The sequence below is a fragment of the Colletotrichum phormii genome (genome assembly GCF_030913505.1).
Source record: "Colletotrichum phormii strain CBS 102054 chromosome Unknown BDP81scaffold_47, whole genome shotgun sequence".
NCBI lineage: Eukaryota > Fungi > Ascomycota > Sordariomycetes > Glomerellales > Glomerellaceae > Colletotrichum > Colletotrichum phormii.
Genome location: NW_026851489.1, coordinates 111,821 through 128,506, shown reverse-complemented (window position 1 = coordinate 128,506; position 16,686 = coordinate 111,821). Strand labels below are relative to the sequence as shown.

The 16,686-nt window shown below is 50.7% G+C and overlaps 5 protein-coding genes across 5 annotated transcripts; 1 reads left to right on the top strand and 4 right to left on the bottom strand.

The window, feature by feature from the left end:
- Positions 1–917: 917 nt before the first annotated feature.
- BDP81DRAFT_336461 (methyltransferase domain-containing protein) lies at positions 918–2,578 on the bottom strand (the record flags this gene model as incomplete). The annotated part of the gene is made up of 10 exons (XM_060585922.1): positions 918–1,078; positions 1,144–1,406; positions 1,497–1,634; positions 1,709–1,746; positions 1,796–1,818; positions 1,887–1,974; positions 2,166–2,188; positions 2,262–2,352; positions 2,414–2,464; positions 2,534–2,578. The coding sequence occupies 10 exons, from the start codon at positions 2,576–2,578 to the stop codon at positions 918–920; spliced, it is 921 nt and encodes a 306-aa protein (XP_060437589.1).
- Positions 2,579–3,264: 686 nt separating this feature from the next.
- On the top strand, positions 3,265–5,563 carry BDP81DRAFT_443357 (cytochrome P450). The gene is made up of 6 exons (XM_060591725.1): positions 3,265–3,742; positions 3,820–4,016; positions 4,130–4,476; positions 4,576–4,701; positions 4,756–5,245; positions 5,319–5,563. The coding sequence occupies exons 1-6, from the start codon at positions 3,541–3,543 to the stop codon at positions 5,436–5,438; spliced, it is 1,482 nt and encodes a 493-aa protein (XP_060437588.1). The 5' UTR covers positions 3,265–3,540; the 3' UTR covers positions 5,439–5,563.
- Positions 5,564–7,689: 2,126 nt separating this feature from the next.
- Positions 7,690–8,832, bottom strand: BDP81DRAFT_401069 (ankyrin repeat-containing domain protein; the record flags this gene model as incomplete). Its single annotated transcript, XM_060588777.1, has 1 exon — positions 7,690–8,832. The coding sequence occupies one exon, from the start codon at positions 8,830–8,832 to the stop codon at positions 7,690–7,692; it is 1,143 nt and encodes a 380-aa protein (XP_060437587.1).
- Positions 8,833–9,493: 661 nt separating this feature from the next.
- BDP81DRAFT_443337 (methyltransferase domain-containing protein) lies at positions 9,494–11,642 on the bottom strand. The gene is made up of 9 exons (XM_060591724.1): positions 11,108–11,642; positions 11,018–11,052; positions 10,870–10,955; positions 10,772–10,794; positions 10,583–10,712; positions 10,480–10,517; positions 10,385–10,422; positions 9,758–10,321; positions 9,494–9,703 (listed from the first exon to the last, which is right to left on the bottom strand). The coding sequence occupies exons 1-9, from the start codon at positions 11,297–11,299 to the stop codon at positions 9,661–9,663; spliced, it is 1,149 nt and encodes a 382-aa protein (XP_060437586.1). The 5' UTR covers positions 11,300–11,642; the 3' UTR covers positions 9,494–9,660.
- A 173-nt stretch (positions 11,643–11,815) lies between these two features.
- BDP81DRAFT_443335 (DNA-dependent RNA polymerase) lies at positions 11,816–16,566 on the bottom strand. Its single transcript, XM_060591723.1, has one exon. It carries the CDS (start codon positions 16,340–16,342, stop codon positions 12,170–12,172), a length of 4,173 nt encoding a protein of 1,390 aa, XP_060437585.1. The 5' UTR covers positions 16,343–16,566; the 3' UTR covers positions 11,816–12,169.
- Between the last annotated feature and the right edge of the window lie 120 nt (positions 16,567–16,686).

Here is a 16,686-nt window from a genome sequence, read left to right as displayed (position 1 = left end):
GCAGATGACTACATAGACTCGAGAGTTCTTTCAACTCTTCGACATGGGGTTGACGGGATGAACGGAAGGTAAAACCTCCGTAGTAAATGGGGTCATTATTGCTTTTGTCGGTGGAGAGGGGTTGTTCGGTACGCATGCAGGCTCTAGGCAAGGACTGGAGTTTCCTTCACTCCGTCCACAGCCTGCTTATAAGCCAATATGCAGATTGAGCTAAATCAATGCGATTTTCCAATAAAAACCAGCTGCAAATTAGAATTATTTGGGGCTGATGCTGACAGTTGTACATTCATGACGCACATTCCACAGTTCATTGGTTATCATCGCTTTGCATCATGCGCAAGTCAATAGTGTCAACGCCTACTTCCACGCCTCTGCCCAAGGTTAATGTCTTAGAAACACCGGTAACTGAGAGATCTCACCGAATTCTCACCCCATGCCGAGCTCGGGTATGCACAGAATCGTGGAATCATGCCAAAGTTGCGCCCTTCTTTGACCATAGTCGACGCCAACGTAGGCATACATCACAGCTTTTCAAAACAAGTTTTTAAGACCTTTAACGGAAATCCAGCATCCGCTTATTGCTTCCATTGCACGCAGTAGAGTTCTCCAAGAAAGAGCTCAGTTGCCATGGTCAGACAGCGCCTCGGCCCTCGAATGACAACCCCTGTCACCTGCGTAGCTCGCTTTCTGCACAGTGCAAACATAGTTTAACAGCGATTGCTCTGTATCAGTCGTATTCCACACGGCCTTTTTGTTCCCAATGCGAGTAGTGGACAGTATGCGCTACGCTCCGATGTTCTGTAAATGCATGCTTCCACCGTTTAGCTCACACAACCTTACTCCGGCTTTTGTGCGTAAACGACATATCTGCCATGCTGTCAGCTGAAATCAGATTTGGAAGACAAACAAGGTAGTCCTTACACTGGCCACCATCCGTGTATAGACCTGTCTCTCATGTCTTTCCTGGCATCCACCAAAAAGACCTCAAGCTGCTCAGCAGACCACCCAAGAGCCCGAGTGAAAAGAGCCAAACTAAGTCCAGACAAACCATTCCCTAGGTTCTCGTACGTCCACACGCCTTCAAAGGACGATTCAGTCAGCAGCCGAACTTTCCGTAACGTGGTACCAGCAAGATAGATATACCTAGCTCCTTATACTTTGGATCTTTCGGCCACGGGTTCGACGGCCATTTGTAAATCTTTTCCTCGATATTAGTGAACCCCGCTTCCGCGAGCTGCTCCTTGTAGAATTTGCAGCTGTCTAGCGGCCGCTTCCATATCGCTGCCGCCTCGAGCATGTGCCCTGCCCACTTTTGAGTTGCGCACTCTTGGGTGACTGTTCCGTCGTCGCTTTGGAGGTCTAAGAGGATGTCGGACAACTCGATCCAGCCCCCTGGCGCGAGGTTTCTTCCAAGGTGTTAGCTAAGTCAGGGACTAGAGTTCAATGTCGATTCAAGGAAGCTTTCAAAGTCCGATGTAAAGGGAGTGGCAACTTACTCGTAGCTTTGGCGGATGAACCTCGGCCAGTCTGCTATTGAGCCTGTGAGCATTCGACCAAAGACGAAGTCGAATTTGTAGGAGTATGTCCAGTCATCCTCCAGGTCGTCAATGTAGAATGTGACGTTGGGAGGTACACTGGATTTTGATCAGTAAATCAGCGGGTTGTAATATCTCGGTTGTTGCAGAATCGCCAAGCTGAACGTGCTTACAAAGGCGGTTGTATTGGGCTTAAGTCAACGCCAGTAATCTGCGAAGTCATCAGTCGCGAGTTTTAATCGAACTCTCGGCGGGAATACCAAAGTTTCTTGGTGATCATCGGCTTCAATCAACCGAGGAAAAGTCAGTCAGCAGTGTGGTCCTGAAATTGATGAATGGAGGGTGTCCTACCGAAGTCCATTGCCCAAATTCCAGTCCCGGTTCCTGCATCCAATACTCTCTTCAAAGGCTTGTCGCGACCAGCCGGTGATACAAATAGCTTTCCATCAAACGTAAGTGTGTATAAATGATGTTGAAGATCTATACGCAGGCATGAACATCTCTATTACGAGATAATTGACAGTCTGTAACTCACCGAGTCTGTCGTTCTCGACCTACAATCCCGTATACGGAACGTGTTAGTTCGTTGCTGAGCTGGGAAGAGCTGCTAAGCTGCTAAAGACCACCTACCGCGTCGTTCGGCAAAACATATCCTGAGCAAAAGCTATGGTCAATACAATTGACACTGTGATACTCTTTCTGATACCCAAGCATTGTAATACTCACTGCCTTCTCGATATGCGTGATATGTTCTTCCATTTTCTTCGCGGTAACGCATGATGCTGCTAGTCATGGACGCAGATGACCCGAGCACAGACTGCGACACGGGTTAGGTTACGCGTAACATTGCGCCGCTAGACCGAGGTACCACTACTCACCACTCCCATGGCCGAATCGCTGTCATCATTGGTATCATTCTCCTCTCCATTCTATCGAAGAGAATCAGCATCATGGTCCGTCTAGCGCAAGCACAAAGGTTGAAAGGCTTCCGGACTGACGTCTGCTTCGAGCGGGCCGGCTTCAGCCGGTGCTGGATCCGACATATTTAAACCTGTCAGAGGGCCGAGGCTCAATGAGCGATGAGACCCCCGGGTGGCTTCAACGCTTTTATGGGGTGTCGATTCGAACTTGGCGAGGATCAATTAGAAAATGCGCGATTAAAGAAAAGTTGTGAAACCTGAAAAAAAAGGTGAAGGGAAGAAGATTCTCCAGAAAAACAAAAGCCCCAACCTTCCGTAACCGCCAGATCGAAGATTAAGCAGAGTCTAATTGGACGGCCGGGCTGTGCCTCTCGTAATGAACCAGCAGATGGCATCAAAAGTTGCAGATCAGGAGATGCGACCTCACCGCTTGCCCCCTCTCTCATCCCTTGCTTCTCCTTCTGGCAATGCCCCCGGGCAAAGCCGTGCCTGTTAAACGTTGCATCATACCCCCGCTAGACGCATCCGTTGGATTGGTCAATGCCGATGCGATAGAGGAGGAGAAGAAGGATAGCAGGGCATTGCAAAACACGGCAACAATCTCATTGGATCGAAACCCCGTCTTGCCGGCCCCTGCTCCGTGCGGGAAGGTTGCATTCCCGAGTCTGCCGTGTCAATTATCTAAGCCGCCTAAAGACTAGGGGGTCCAGACCCGTCGCAAGTGTCGACACTATTGGGCAGAGACCGCGAACCGACAAGGATATCGCCATGGGTCGTCCGCTCGTCAGAAACTTTGGTAACATTTCGGCGTCATGTTCGCTGCTATTGCAGAGCCATTGAAGGATTTGACCGTCTTATCGATGCAGTCTCTCGGTCAAAATATTCCCCAGCTCCTCCCCGTGCCATCCACCGTGCCGCGGCATCCTTGACCGAGAGGGCAGTTCGTCTCAGGATTTCTCAGACTTTCTTTTTCCCCCCTCCCATGTGTGGTCCGAGACACTGTTTCCTCCTCTTATCCACACCCACAATCCCATGATCCAACCTTTTTATACACGAATCGGTTTTTCGTGGGCTCGAGTGTGACCATGAGTCGGGACTACCTCGCATACGCCAGTATCGCAGTCTCGGCCTTCATCGCCTATAGCGTCGTATCCATCGCTCGCCAATACCTACGGCTCCGGCACATCAAGGGGCCACCGAGCGCTGGCTTCTCAAAATGGTGGCTCGTTCGCGCCGTCGGCGGCGGTAGGACGCACCTCGACTTTTATGAGGCGTGCGAGAAATATGGTGTGTTTTATACTTCAACCCCTTAGCCTGCGCTAGAGCGCTTATGAAAATAACCGTTTTCCATTTTTGCCGAATAGGGTCAATAGTTCGTGTCGGGCCGAATGATCTCATCACGAGCGATCCAGATCTCATGAAGCGTATGCTTAATGTGCGGACAACTTACAAGCGATCTAATTGGTATGATGGAATGCGACTCAAGCCTGGCCAAGACAATGTCTTATCCACTCGAGATGATGAGCTGCATAATAAGCTCCGGACAAAGATGGCCGCAGGTGTAAGCAATTGCATAATTTTGTTTGTTTTATATTTAACGCCATGGCGGCAAGATCAATTGCATAAGTGTTTCGTATACAAGAGGAAGGAAAAATGAACTAAGATGAAAGATAGTACTCTGGTAAGGAAGTCGAAGATCTCGAGGCCAAAATTGATCAGAACGTCCTCCGACTCATCGGTCTCCTTGAGAAATATGCTTCTCAAGACGAAGCTTTTGACTTTGGAGCCAAGGCGCAATACTTCACTCTCGATGTCATCTCAGACCTGGCTTTCGGTGAGCCATTTGGAGACTTGGCAACTGATTCGGATGTTCACGAGTATATCAAGACCATGGAGCAGAACATGCCGACGATTCTCGTGACGAGTGTTCTGCCCTGGCTTCTGGCACTCCTCTCTTCGCCTCTTTTCAGGAGCATGATGCCTTCCGAAAAAGATGCAATCGGTGTGGGAAAGACGATGGGGTAAGTTCAAATTACACACTCTTCCGACAAACTTGCTGCCCATGCAGCCAACTTTACGCGTCACCCCTGCTCACATTTGGTATCCTTCGCCGCCTCTAGCATTGCCAAGAAAGTTGCATCAGAGCGTTTCGGTCCAAACAAGAAGGTGCAAAAGGACATGCTTGGATCGTTTGTCGCGCGAGGACTTACACAAGCTGAAGCCGAGTCGGAGATTCTTATGCAACTGTAAGACTCAACACTCAGACGGTGATAGTGGCTGATCCTCTAACATCGAAGAAGACTAGCTGGCTCTGACACTACCGCGACCGCCATTCGAGCTACCATTCTTCACATCATCACAAATCCTCAAGTAACCGCTATGCTCCGAGCCGAAATCGACGCAGCCAAACTGTCATGGCCCATTGTCTCCGATGCAGAGGCTCGCGAGATGCCATACTTGCAGGCCGTCATCAAGGAGGGTCTTCGTATATTTCCACCTGTAGTCGGTCAGATGTCAAAGGAAGTCTCAAATGGAGGAGCCGGTGATTACTTCAAGAGTGTTCATCTCCCAGAAGGTACCCGCATCGGCTACTGTGCGTGGGGAATTTTCCGCAGGCAGGACATCTGGGGTCAAGACTCCCACGTGTTCCGGCCAGAACGATGGCTCGAGTCCGATCCCGAAACGCTGCGCTTGATGGAGGGTACGCTGGAGCTTGTCTTTGGGTATGGTCGCTGGCAGTGCCTGGGTCGAAATGTGGCCTTGATGGAGCTGAACAAGGTCTTTGTTGAAGTGAGTCATTCGAATTCTGGGTTTTTCGTACTCGTCAATCTACTTGGACGCATGTTAATGATTTATCTGTTAGCTCTTGAGAAGGTTTGACCTTGTCCTGGTCGATCCAACGAATCCATGGCACTCAGTCTGCAGCGGTGTCTTCCTACAATCCGAGTACTGGATACGAGGGTACGTGAGACCGAAAGTGTAGAAGTTAGGCATCCTTATAGTGTCTCAAAGCTCCACGTTGTGACCTCAAGATAGTCTGAAAGATCGACGACCGGCTTACAACTAACATGGATCTACTCTGCTTGACTCTCGCAATGTGCTCATAACGCTAGTGGGTCCAACTGTTCTGTTCGTGTCTGCGGCTTCGAAAGCCTGTGAAATATGTGCAACTTACATTCTTGTAGAGTTTAGACATATTAGAAACCACTACATCCCTCAACCAATATCTATTTCTGTCGGAACGGCAAGGCTGATAAGGAGCAATGGGCAGGTATCGTGGGCTGGCTGGCGCCTGCCCTGGGCGAAGTGGGACAACCGGCTTAGTCATCACGGCCGGTTAAGGTGGGGCAACCACCCAGGCCGTCCCCACCTACTTCGATCGGCCCCTGCCCACAATGTAAATAGGAAGAAGAACAACAGCAAATATCACGGACATCGACGTGATTGTTGCCGAAGATACACCCTCATGAGGAAATGTATCACGCCTGTGATACCAACAATTTCCTATGAAGCTCTGCTTCTCCATTCGGTACCTCCCACCTGCGATGAGACTTTTGAGTCGACTAGAACATTAAGGCCATAGTTGCCTTTAGGCACGTTCATTAATTCTTTTAATAACGTTTATGCTCCTTCCGTCGCATATACCAATGAATCTAGTCGGGGACGGACCACCGGCTACAAGCAAGATTGTTCTTGAACAGCGTTTCTTTTGTACAATGACTCTTTTCTTTAGGTCCCTGGCATTCGTCACATACATTTGGGGTAGGAAACGGTAAACCTATCCAAGGACAACTGTCTATCGAGGTAACAGGCCGAGCCCGTTTGAGAAACACCAAGCCACCAGGTACTGACATCAAGAAGCCATCCCACCCGCTCGCGCCCCATTCCTCAATTCGGCAACGCTCACCCTCATGCTAAGTAAATTACCACTGTGTTGATCAAGATGAGACGAATGAGGGAGCGCGGAAAAGTTGACCTCGCTCTCTTAGTGTGGATGCCAGATCGGATTGATGGCTCGTAAATTCCTGACATCAAGACTGGATATGTCTGAGAATAAAGTATCCCATCAACTGCTAGATAGCGTCAGTATATAGGTACGTACTTCAATAGGGAGAATAACGAATAATTTAATAATCCGACCTTATTTCCCTTATATTCGCCTATGAATAATCTCGAAATAGGGCGAAATTAGAGAAAGACTAGAGATAGATGTAGTGTTAGACGTAGTGATAGACTTAGTGACGCCATCCAGCAGTCAATGGTATGGGAATGATTAGTATTAAATAGCTTGAAATGAGCCTTCGGATTCTCTTTTCTTGGTCACCTAGGCGTCAAGGTGGTTTCCTGATTTCTCTCCTTCTAGCATAGGTAGAACGTAATAGAAGCGCTATCAGCCACGTGGTTTGCTTGCAAGACAAGTCGCCTTTCTACTGAATTCACCCAGCTTACCTAACACAAGCACCAAATAAAGCTGCCTATAATCTGTGGCAGCCGACGCTTTGTGTGCCTAATGCTGAAAGGTGTTCTATGTCTTCTCTTTGTGGAAGACCTATCTCTTGCGAAAGCTGCACCTAGGTCCTGCTTCGACACACTGAGAGCGCAGATACTCATCTAGTGCAAACTAGCTTTCAGATATGTTCCACTCTTGAGAGTTTCAGGCGGCAATTCATAGTCTTCAAGCAACATAGCGTTTCACACTGTCTTCTGTTAACGCCTTGGTGTGGTAGCCCGCCCATGGTAGCTTTAGGAACTTGCATTCAGCATCTCATCTAGCACTGCAGATCCGGTGGAATCACACAAAGCTGACTTCAGAAGATTGGGGTATGTAACAAAGCTCCCCTGCAATGATTCAAGCTGCCTTCCGGCTCTCTTAGCAAAAAAGGCTTTTGTTTCTAAACTTCCAAACTATCACAGGAATATCAAAATCCGAGGATTGCGCTGATGTTTGTTGGAGAGATCAACATACAATTGTTTCCTCAAGGCTCATACACAAGTGCTATAGTTCAATCAAGGTAGGAGTTTTCCGATTCCATTAAGTCGCTGTCTCGTCTGCTGATCTTGGTGTTTGCTCTATTGCAGGAAATCTTGCGTCGGTGGTCAAGCACACACCATCCATGGACCAAGTGGCTCTTCTTCTACCCCATTGCGGCAAATGAAAAGCAAGCCGCAGTCCGTGGGAGTTCTCCCGTCGATGTTCTTGGAATCGAGATTGGAACCTCTGTCGATGAGTAGGTTCACAATGTCTTGTGTACGTTGTCTGGGCTCATGGCTCTTATCAGTCCTGTCATAACATGGGTTATAAAATGGTTATACTGATTGGTAGCCACGTAGTGAAGAGGTGTATTGCCTTTTGAATCCTCAGTATTCGGATCAACCCCTACTTCGTCCAGGAGAAACTGAGCCACGTCAAGGTCTCGGTAGGCACAGGCTTGGTGTAAGGCATGGACATTGTCTTTCTCGTGAGTAACCAGGGATGACCCGGCCTTGATCAAAGCCTTGACAATCTCGAGACGTGAGACGCTTGCGTCGTCGGCTACAAAAGGGACAGTACCGAATCTGTAGTATGTTGTAGACGTTGCCTCCCATAACTCGCGGTTGTCGCTGTCAAAACTGCCTCTCAAGGCGAAGAACAGCGGATTGGCGCCCATTGGCAAAGGTAATGGTTCTCGGCTTGGGGCCGAGCTCCGATCTATCCGCTTCCTGCATTTTGCCATAGTTGCGCAGAACAAAGCTCGATGAGGGTCATCCTCGTCGGTTTCAAACTTCTGCCAGCTGTTCACATACGGGTCGCGGTCGAAGTAGTGATAGAAGCCCAGGTCGGCCCTTTGCTGGACATCGGCGCCAAATTTGAGCAGGTGATGTATCACATCTGTGTATCCGTATAGTGACGCCCAATGCAGTGCAGTCAAAGATGTTTCAACCGGAAACAACGAGCGCTCGAATCGATGTTCCTCCATTATTTCCTCCTCGTGAATATGTATCAACGACCTATCAGTCTGATTGATATTGGCGCCGTGGCGCGTTGAAGCTGAGACACCCTCAATGTTGTTTCTTTTGGCCGATAGTAGCAATGAAGATGCGTAATGCTGCGGAATGTCATGTTTGAAGACTGCTGGACTGACGATGTTGTAGAACCGCATGCAAACTCTTGCCAAGTTGGTGGCAATATGCACTCCCCTGCTGCGCCTATAATCCGGGCTGCACTCCTTACAGACATCGTAGCCTTCTTCGACCCTCTCAAGATAACCAGCAACGCCATCATCGTCGAGGAGCATGTCGACAATGTTGAGGACCACTACATCGGGCATGTATGCAAGCTGCGTAGCTGCGGATGCGAGCGGGGGCTGGCATGTGGCGTCTTTTGAGGCAACGTCCATCATGGCGAGACTGGCCAGTCGGGTATGACAACGTTGTTTTTTAGTAAATTGTGCCGAGTGTTTTGTTCTAGGTGGGTTGTTCTAGGGGCAAGGTTGGTTGTTTGAGGAATTGGTGCCGATGAGCGCAGATGGTATGAGAAGTGAAAGAACGATAAGAGTGAACGATTTTGTCAAGAGGTGAGGGGGGGCGAGTCTCTTATTTATTCAAAACTTAATGGGTGGAACCTAAGGTGCCTGGGTGGCTTGTCGTTTTGAACTTGTGGAAGTCGGCAAGGTTGGGACTATCCGTGGTCGGTGATCAAAGTCTCGGCTTTGATCCATAATGGTACTGCCTACACATCTCCTGGAAAAAGGGGTTGTTTAAACACAAAGATGCTAAGACTTCCTTGGTACAGTGTTAATTGAAGCAAGAATTTCAATAACAGAGTGATACGAAAACGATGCCACCGATTTCACACGTTCACAAGGCACCAATCAAGCAAGAGTGCTGCTATGTGCATTATCATTATAGAAGTATTCCATCAACTGCTGGATGGCGTCACTACATCCGTCTCTAGTAATTCTCTAGTTTTACTTCATTTCCCTTATATCCGCCTATGAATAATCTTGAAGAGTCGAAATAGATCAAACTTGGAGAAAGACTAGAGACGGATGTAGTGACGCCATCCAGCAGTTGATGGGACAGTAATCAACACTACATCCAGCCCATTGAGCCGCATTCTTGGCCATACACACTATCACAAGACAAACACATGGTTGGGATTGAAGTGGCTCTCTTCGGACAGAAAGGTTTTCATAGAGAATGAGAGACTTTCAGAGGCGACTAATTCAAGAATCTTCCTCAAAAGGCTTCTGAGCCACCACGTTATGGCTACACACTATGTTAGCTGCAAGACGCATAGACTGAAATTTCAATCGGACTTACATGTCGAACTGAGCATGGAAGGTGTGAACTCCCTTCAACTCCTTCCTTACCTGTGCAAGCAGGACTTCAGCCTCAACCTTCGTCCAGCCCAGCACGCCACAAAACGCCCTCATGGAGAATCCGTCAAGGCCTTCCAAGATTTGAGTCAAGTTGGCCAAGCCCAACTCCCGATAATGCGGATCCTTTGACCAAGGGCCGATGGGAAGGATGAACTTTCTGTGAGTTATATTCTGGAAGTTACCGGCTTCGCGGACCCATCCCTCAAGCTGAGGGCCTGGACGGGCCTCGCGGCCCATGGAGGCGATGGTATCCATGAGCATAGAGTTCCATTTGAAGGTGGCGTGCTCTTCCGTGAGAGTGCCATCTGGCGAGTAGTACTTACCGCTCATGTCTGAGAACTCTGCCCAACCGCCGGGGTTGAGGTTGTCGTAGACGTTTTTGATCAGCTTTGGAAAGTTGGCGATCGAGCCGATCATGTAGCGGCAGAAGATAAAGTCATACTTCCGATCGCCGATCCAGTCGCTTTCGACATCGTCGATTTCGAACTTGACGTTCGGCGGAACCCTATGGACAAGGACATTAGCTTGTAATCTTGGGCTTCGTTTCTGTTGTGATGGCGGAACCCACCATTCTGGCTGGATAGCACTCAAATCATTTCCATAAACCTATAAAATGCCTGTCTTAGCCTCTATAAGTTGATTAACAACGAGAGTTTTGTGTACCTCGGCATTGGGGAAGAGGTCACCCATCTCCATGGACCCTAAAATATTGTTAGTGTCATCCTGATCGGGTCGGGAGATAGGGCCGAGTTCGTCAACGACTCACAGATTCCGGTGCCAGTTCCAATGTCCAGGATTCTGTTGACCTTTTCTTTCTCAAGGGGTGCCAGATAAAGCTTGTGTCCCAGCATCCTCAGTGTAAGGTCATGTGTCATGTCAAGGCGATCCATCTCAGTCTGCATAGGTCAGCTCTTATCAACGAGTGTAATGTATGGGCAAGGGAGGAGTCACTCACGTCGTCATTGGGCAAATAGTACGCTTGTGAGCAGACATGAGAACGTTAGCCGTCCACTCACACGTGCTAGATGAATTTCTGATAAGAGTATTGCTCACCTCCCGGGCGGAATGCATGGTAGCGGCGACCAAACTCAATAGGATAGTCTACAGCACTCGATGCCAGTGAAGCCGTGTACGATGAGCTGTGCAAAGTCGGTCAGTCCGAATGTCTTAGGTGGAAGCAGTTGAGGCTCAAGAGCAATACATTTGGTCATCAATGGAAGCGCCATCATCAGTCTCCTAGAAACTCTTGTTAGCGTATTTAATCCTTCAATAACTCTCCTCGGTGACGAACACTTGCTGGCTCCTCCGCTTCCAAGGCATCCGCTCCTTCAATCGTGGCTTGAGGATTGCTCGGTGAGCTGCCCCGCGAGCTCTTGGGTGGGCTCCGAGGTGAGGCCGTTGTCGCGGGTTCCGCGGCCGGCGTCGGGGATGAGGTCGCCGCGACAGGAGGCGAAGCCGGCTGGGCCTCTGGCCTGTTGACCATCTTCAATCACGAAAACAAGCGTCCAAAACAGTGAAACTTAGTCACTGGAAACAAGGTTTTAGGGACGTTTTGCGAGAAACGATGAAAAAAGAGAGAAGAAAGAATGAGAGGAGGGCGGAAACAATCCTTACCAACCAACCAACGCACCAATGGAGGGGGTGTGCAGCAAAAACATGGATAAAGGAACCGCTGTTGGCGCAAGCTGTTGGAGCAGGCTCTGCTGCTGCGATCCAATCACAACTGACCCGGTTGACGAGGGTGCCGTTGCCGAGAACAGTATTGTGATCCTTTATCCTCAGACTATACGTTTTCTAGGCGAGGAAAAATGTCCAGTACGTTGCGCGGGCAACTTGTCGACGGAATCGAGAACCACTTTCGACAGCCTCGTGTTGGATAAGTGTGGCAGGCAGGCAGGCAGGCAGTCACCCACACCTACGCCATAACTTACAATCAACAACGCTCTTTGACTAAATCGATGCACTTAAACCCCACTTTCATTCCGAGCGAACCACAAGCCTGTTTTACAAATCTTTATTCGTGTGGTGGGAGAGATACTCCGCATCAACACCCGAAGCCAGGGGACTCTTTCATCCCATCTACCTTATTTACACAATTGTCTAGTTATCAAACATCGTACACATGCCCAAACACACCTTCTTGGGAGTTGTCTTGCTTCTTGGGTTTTGTTTTAAACGCCGTCCTTGGGACCATCAAAAGAAACGCCCCCTTTTTTGTACAATCATCAACGCCATCGCGGATGCAACCAATCAGAATATGCAATCAATCTCTCCCAAACAAAAAAAAGGTCCTCCGCATGCAATGGCCCATGTCTTTCGCGTCGACTCTTATGCCAAATATGAGAAACGCAGATCACGAGAAGAAGTACTCGCTCTCCTTGAGTCTTTGCACGTCAAAGTCGCCCTTCTCGGGGATCGGGGGGAAGGTCAAAGGAAGCCAGACCGAGATGGTCTTGGGGCGTGGCGCGCCTCTCTTGGGCGAAGAAAAGACACTTTTCTTGAAGTGCGACTCCTCCATGTTCTTGAGCATTTTTGAAGCGAACTGGGAGCTGGCGCCGCTGAGGAGCCCTTCCTCGACGATCTTGGAGGAAGTCTCGGCATCATTGGCTTCGTCGCCAACGCTAGACTCCATCTTGACATCGGTCTCGTCCGCGTCCTCGGCAATCTCGCCGAGGCCCATGGCTTTCATGTCCTCGCCCTGTGCCAGGGCTTCGGTAGCCGACATCTCCTCAAAGATGCTAGCGGGCGTGACCATCTCCTTGGCCTCCGCAATCTGCTCGGGGTCCCCGGAGCGGAGGAGCGTCTGTCTCTTGTACTCCAATAGGAGCTCCTCCTTGGACGTGGTCTTCTTCTGCTTTCGCAGGGCAGCGATCTTCTTCTCGACCTCGGTTCCGACGTTGATCTTTGCCAGGTAGATGGAGCCGCGGTAACGAGCCTCGAACTCGGCAGCGAGACGGCCGACGACATCCTCCTCGTGGATTCTGACAAAGGCGTCACGGAGAACACGGTTCATCGTGTTGACGTCAGAGGCGTGCGTCCAAAATGAGTCGTGGACAGCAGCAAAGTCCAGTCCCATCTCAGAGCACTCCAGCGCTGACAGCAGCATATGCGTTGCGTCGAGGGAGTGAATGAAGTTGGGAGGGAACGCTTGCAGCTGCTTCTTGCGGTGGACTGGATCGGTGCGATCGGGAATGGTGAGAGAGAGATCCTGGAGGGACGTCTTGATGATTCGGGTCCCGCTCTTGCGATACGGCTGGGCGACGGGCATGCGTAGCGGTGTGGTCCAAACAATAGTGGCGCGGAATTGTGCCAAGAGTTCGTCAGTCGAAGTCATTGTCTCGGTGGACTTCGTCCTCGACAGCACGGGCACGATTCCATCGTTCGCGATCCGCTCCAGTTGCTCAGCTGACAAAGCCCTGCAAACACGACCGCCAATCTCACCAAGCCAGTACTGGATATCGTGAGCACCGCGGAACATGGACGAAAGAGCCTTGAAGACGAGAGTGGCCACATAAGAAGCGGTGACAATATTCTCGATGCCACACTCCTTTGGCAAGTTGGGGTACAGCGAATCGAGCTGCTTGCAGACCTGTTTCTTAGCACCAGCAAATGTGACGCCGTAGACGTTGGTCATGACGGTCTGCTTGACCACCTTTCTCGTAATCTTTCCTTCCATAGCCTGCGCAAAAGGGTTGCCCCCTTCCGCATCCTTGGCAATGTGATCTTTGACAATGTTGGCGACCGCAGAGTAAACGTCAGCAGGCTTGTCGCCGGGCTCGAGATTAACCTGGCGAGCACCCCAAATGTCACCACCGAGGGCGGCATAATGCTGGAGACCGTTACAAGTGCCATCCTGATGCACCGGAAGGCTAGAGACGTATTTCTCCGGTTCCGGGGATTCGAGTGCTGCCTTCAGTTCGAAACAGGCTGCAAGACACTGCCATGGGTCCTCGGCCTTTAGCCACCAGCGGTTGCCATTGAGCGGGTTATTGGCTGAATCCATGACGTTGGCCAAGTTATCCATGGTGAAAGCTGCTCTGTCGTTGAGACTGGCCTTGTCGAAACCGAAGACGTTGGACAAGTGAACCTTGAGCCACTTGAGACCCTGCTCGCCAAGCTCCTTGCCCTTAGCAAAGCGAAGAATGCCACGGACATGGTCGGGACCCATGTGGTTGAGGTAGGTCGGGAGAGGATAGGCACGACCTCGGAAGTCAATGTTGTGAGGGAAGTAAAAGGTTTGGTTCCTGAAAGCACGAGCGATCTCCAACTGGAAATTCATGAAGCAGCGAATGGAATGTAAACCACCCCTCTCGTTCTCGGCGGCCTTTACGGCTCTAATCCAGAGAATGCGTTCAGAAGGATCCTCAGAGGGTGCGGGCTCGGTGGGCGTAGGTATATTGGGGTTCAACGCCGGAATGTTTGCCAACGCCTCGCCACTATTCCAAACCTCGAGCATAACGTTGAGAACTGGATTGTTAATCCGCCAAGGGGTTCTTCCTAGAACATCCAAGCCTTTGAAAACTTGGTCCATGTCCCCGCGGGCGATAGCTGCTTCGCTGTACAATCTCTGGTCCCTGTCACCCTGCTTGACACGAACAAGGGCGGCTCTGCTTTCGAGAAAGCCACCCTTTTCGAAGGACTGCCACGGCTCCGGCTCCACAACCATGGGTAGGTGTTTAGCCAGGTAGTCGCCCTGAGGTTCTCGCTTCATGACGTTGACGAGCTCCTTGTTGGGCAAGATCATACCGATCTTCTTGCCCCTCTTGAGTTGAGTAGCGTGAGAAAACGCGGGCTGGAACTGGCTAACGAGGGCCTTCGTTTCGGGATGTTCCCTCACAACTTTGATCTTGGCAGTCTCGAGGAGAGCAGACATGAGTGCCGCGCCGACCTTCGCCTTCACTGCAGCAGGCCAGGCTGCATCGGCGAGGGCGGTCTCCCTGGCTTCTTCATCACTGTACAACTGATTGCTGGCCACCTCGTTCGATGACGTCTTGCTCTCATCCTTTGCAGGTTTGGCCATGACCACCTTTCTGCTCCTGGTGGCTTTCTTGACCTTCTGGGTTGCGAGTTGAGCTCGGATATCATCTTCGGTGAGTCTTGCGAGGCTAGTAATGACGGTTGTAAGGCCCACACCACGGTCGACACCAGTGATGGTAACAGAGCTCAAGGTGCTGAGAATGGTAACAGCGGCAAGACGGCCGGGCGTAGAAAGTCTGAAGAAGGGCCCGTACACACATCGGTCGTAATCTTCAGGCGTCTTCTTCGCGACGGCCTCGGATTTCTCGATTTTGGTCATTTCTTCCTTGAGTCGCGCCTCCAGCGCAAGTTGCCAGTCGTACAGGCGGGAGTTGAGTGATGCGTGTGTTACTACAGTATTGAGACCCATCTTTTGCAGGGACTCGGTCTCCTCGCGCCAACGCTCAACGGCTGCGTCAATACAGTCGCGCTCGAGACGGGCTTGGATCTCCCGTCGTTCGCGAATCGGAAGTGTGGAGATGTCGCATGCTTGAGGTATTTCGTCGAAGAGGCTCAACGTCTGCTTCAAAGTCTTCAGTCCGATGCCTTTCTGTGGTGTGGCCAAGACTTCAGGCACAAGCTTCGTGAGGGCGGACTTCAAAGCTTCGCTTGATTCGTTGACCGCCACTTCAGACTCATCATTGCCTTCGAGGGCTGGAGTCTCTTCTTCAGGCGCAAGGTTGTATATGGGGCAGATTTCCGTAATAACTGCGAGGTCTTGGTCGCTAAGGATCTCAGCCATGGATAGGACTTGCAAGCCCGCCTCGCCGGGGGCCAGTTTCATGTAGCGAGAAACCAATCGGTGGCGTCGGTCGTGGTCGCGTTCGGACATAAGTGAGGCCTTGAGCATGCAGGCGATCGTCTCGGCGGTTTGGGGGAGGCCCCTGGTGTTGATGTGCAACTCGTACCACTTGTGAAGGCTCTCGGCTTGTTTCCGGTCGGGATGGAGGCGCAACTGGTCGAGAGAGGCTCGGATGAATCGGTTATGAAGGAAAATCAAGTCTTCGCCGGGGAAGCTTGGGACAGCAGCCAAGCGCTTGAGGACCATTTGTGCACGATCGACTTTGCCTACGCGGATGCAGGCATCGAAGATCGGTAACAATTCGTCGACGTCACCAGGAACGCCGTTATTGTTTATTTTTCCGCGCGCATTTGGCGGTGCATTGTTCGCTTGGAGTACCAGTGGCGAGGAGGGATCGAAGGCGCGTAACTCGTGGTAACTCGGGCGACCCGAGACGTTTTGGTATGCTGGCAGAACAGAGCTGTTCAGTCTGTCGTAGTGGGAGCTTGCGATGGATTGATGGTCATCGACTGCGGTGGCAAGACTCCGCCCACCGCTAAGGCTGCTTCTTCTCATCGTGGGCCGTCCATCATGCTGTGTGCCGAAAAGCCGTCTGCTTCTTTCGCTTGCGTTTATCGTCGTCAATGAACATCTTGGTGTCGGTCGACAGGGTCGGAAGACTGTCGCGTGGTGGAGAGAAAGACTTCTCCGGCTGTTCCTGAGGAGCATCTTGAAAGCTCACGCGACGAAAGGACAGACCAGGGCAAGTTGTCGTCGTTTCCAACAGAAGGAAATCTGTTGAAGGTCTAGGAGAGGTAGCGGTGCATTAAGTAAAAGAAGTATGAAAAGAACGTGGCTATATTACAAAGTACAGAGAATGAACCAAATGCGTTGCGATGCTGAGGCGCATGAGGCAGATGCAACAGATTTTGGGTGGAGGGAGAGATTTTGGGGGGGGGGGAGGACAGGAGCTTGTCGATAGGAGGCGCGAGCTCTCAAATTTTGCCGTCCTTTTTTTTTATTTTATTCCTTGTTGGCCTTTGACTCGGGCAATCGGGGTCGTCCCACTCCAC

What these genes read in the sequence shown, in the direction of transcription:
- BDP81DRAFT_443357 (XM_060591725.1), top strand. Translation starts at nt 3,541, where the DNA reads ATGAGTCGGGACTACCTCGCATACGCCAGTATCGCAGTCTCGGCCTTC. An exon ending in GGACAAAGATGGCCGCAGGT is followed by an intron (nt 4,017 to 4,129) that starts GTAAGCAATTGC and finishes GATGAAAGATAG; the next exon opens with TACTCTGGTAAGGAAGTCGA. An exon ending in GGTGTGGGAAAGACGATGGG is followed by an intron (nt 4,477 to 4,575) that starts GTAAGTTCAAAT and finishes CGCCGCCTCTAG; the next exon opens with CATTGCCAAGAAAGTTGCAT.
- BDP81DRAFT_443337 (XM_060591724.1), bottom strand. Translation starts at nt 11,299, where the DNA reads ATGGTCAACAGGCCAGAGGCCCAGCCGGCTTCGCCTCCTGTCGCGGCG. An exon ending in GCTTCCATTGATGACCAAAT is followed by an intron (nt 10,956 to 11,017) that starts GTATTGCTCTTG and finishes GACTTTGCACAG; the next exon opens with CTCATCGTACACGGCTTCAC. An exon ending in ACTATTTGCCCAATGACGAC is followed by an intron (nt 10,713 to 10,771) that starts GTGAGTGACTCC and finishes TGACCTATGCAG; the next exon opens with ACTGAGATGGATCGCCTTGA.
- BDP81DRAFT_443335 (XM_060591723.1), bottom strand. Translation starts at nt 16,342, where the DNA reads ATGCTCCTCAGGAACAGCCGGAGAAGTCTTTCTCTCCACCACGCGACA.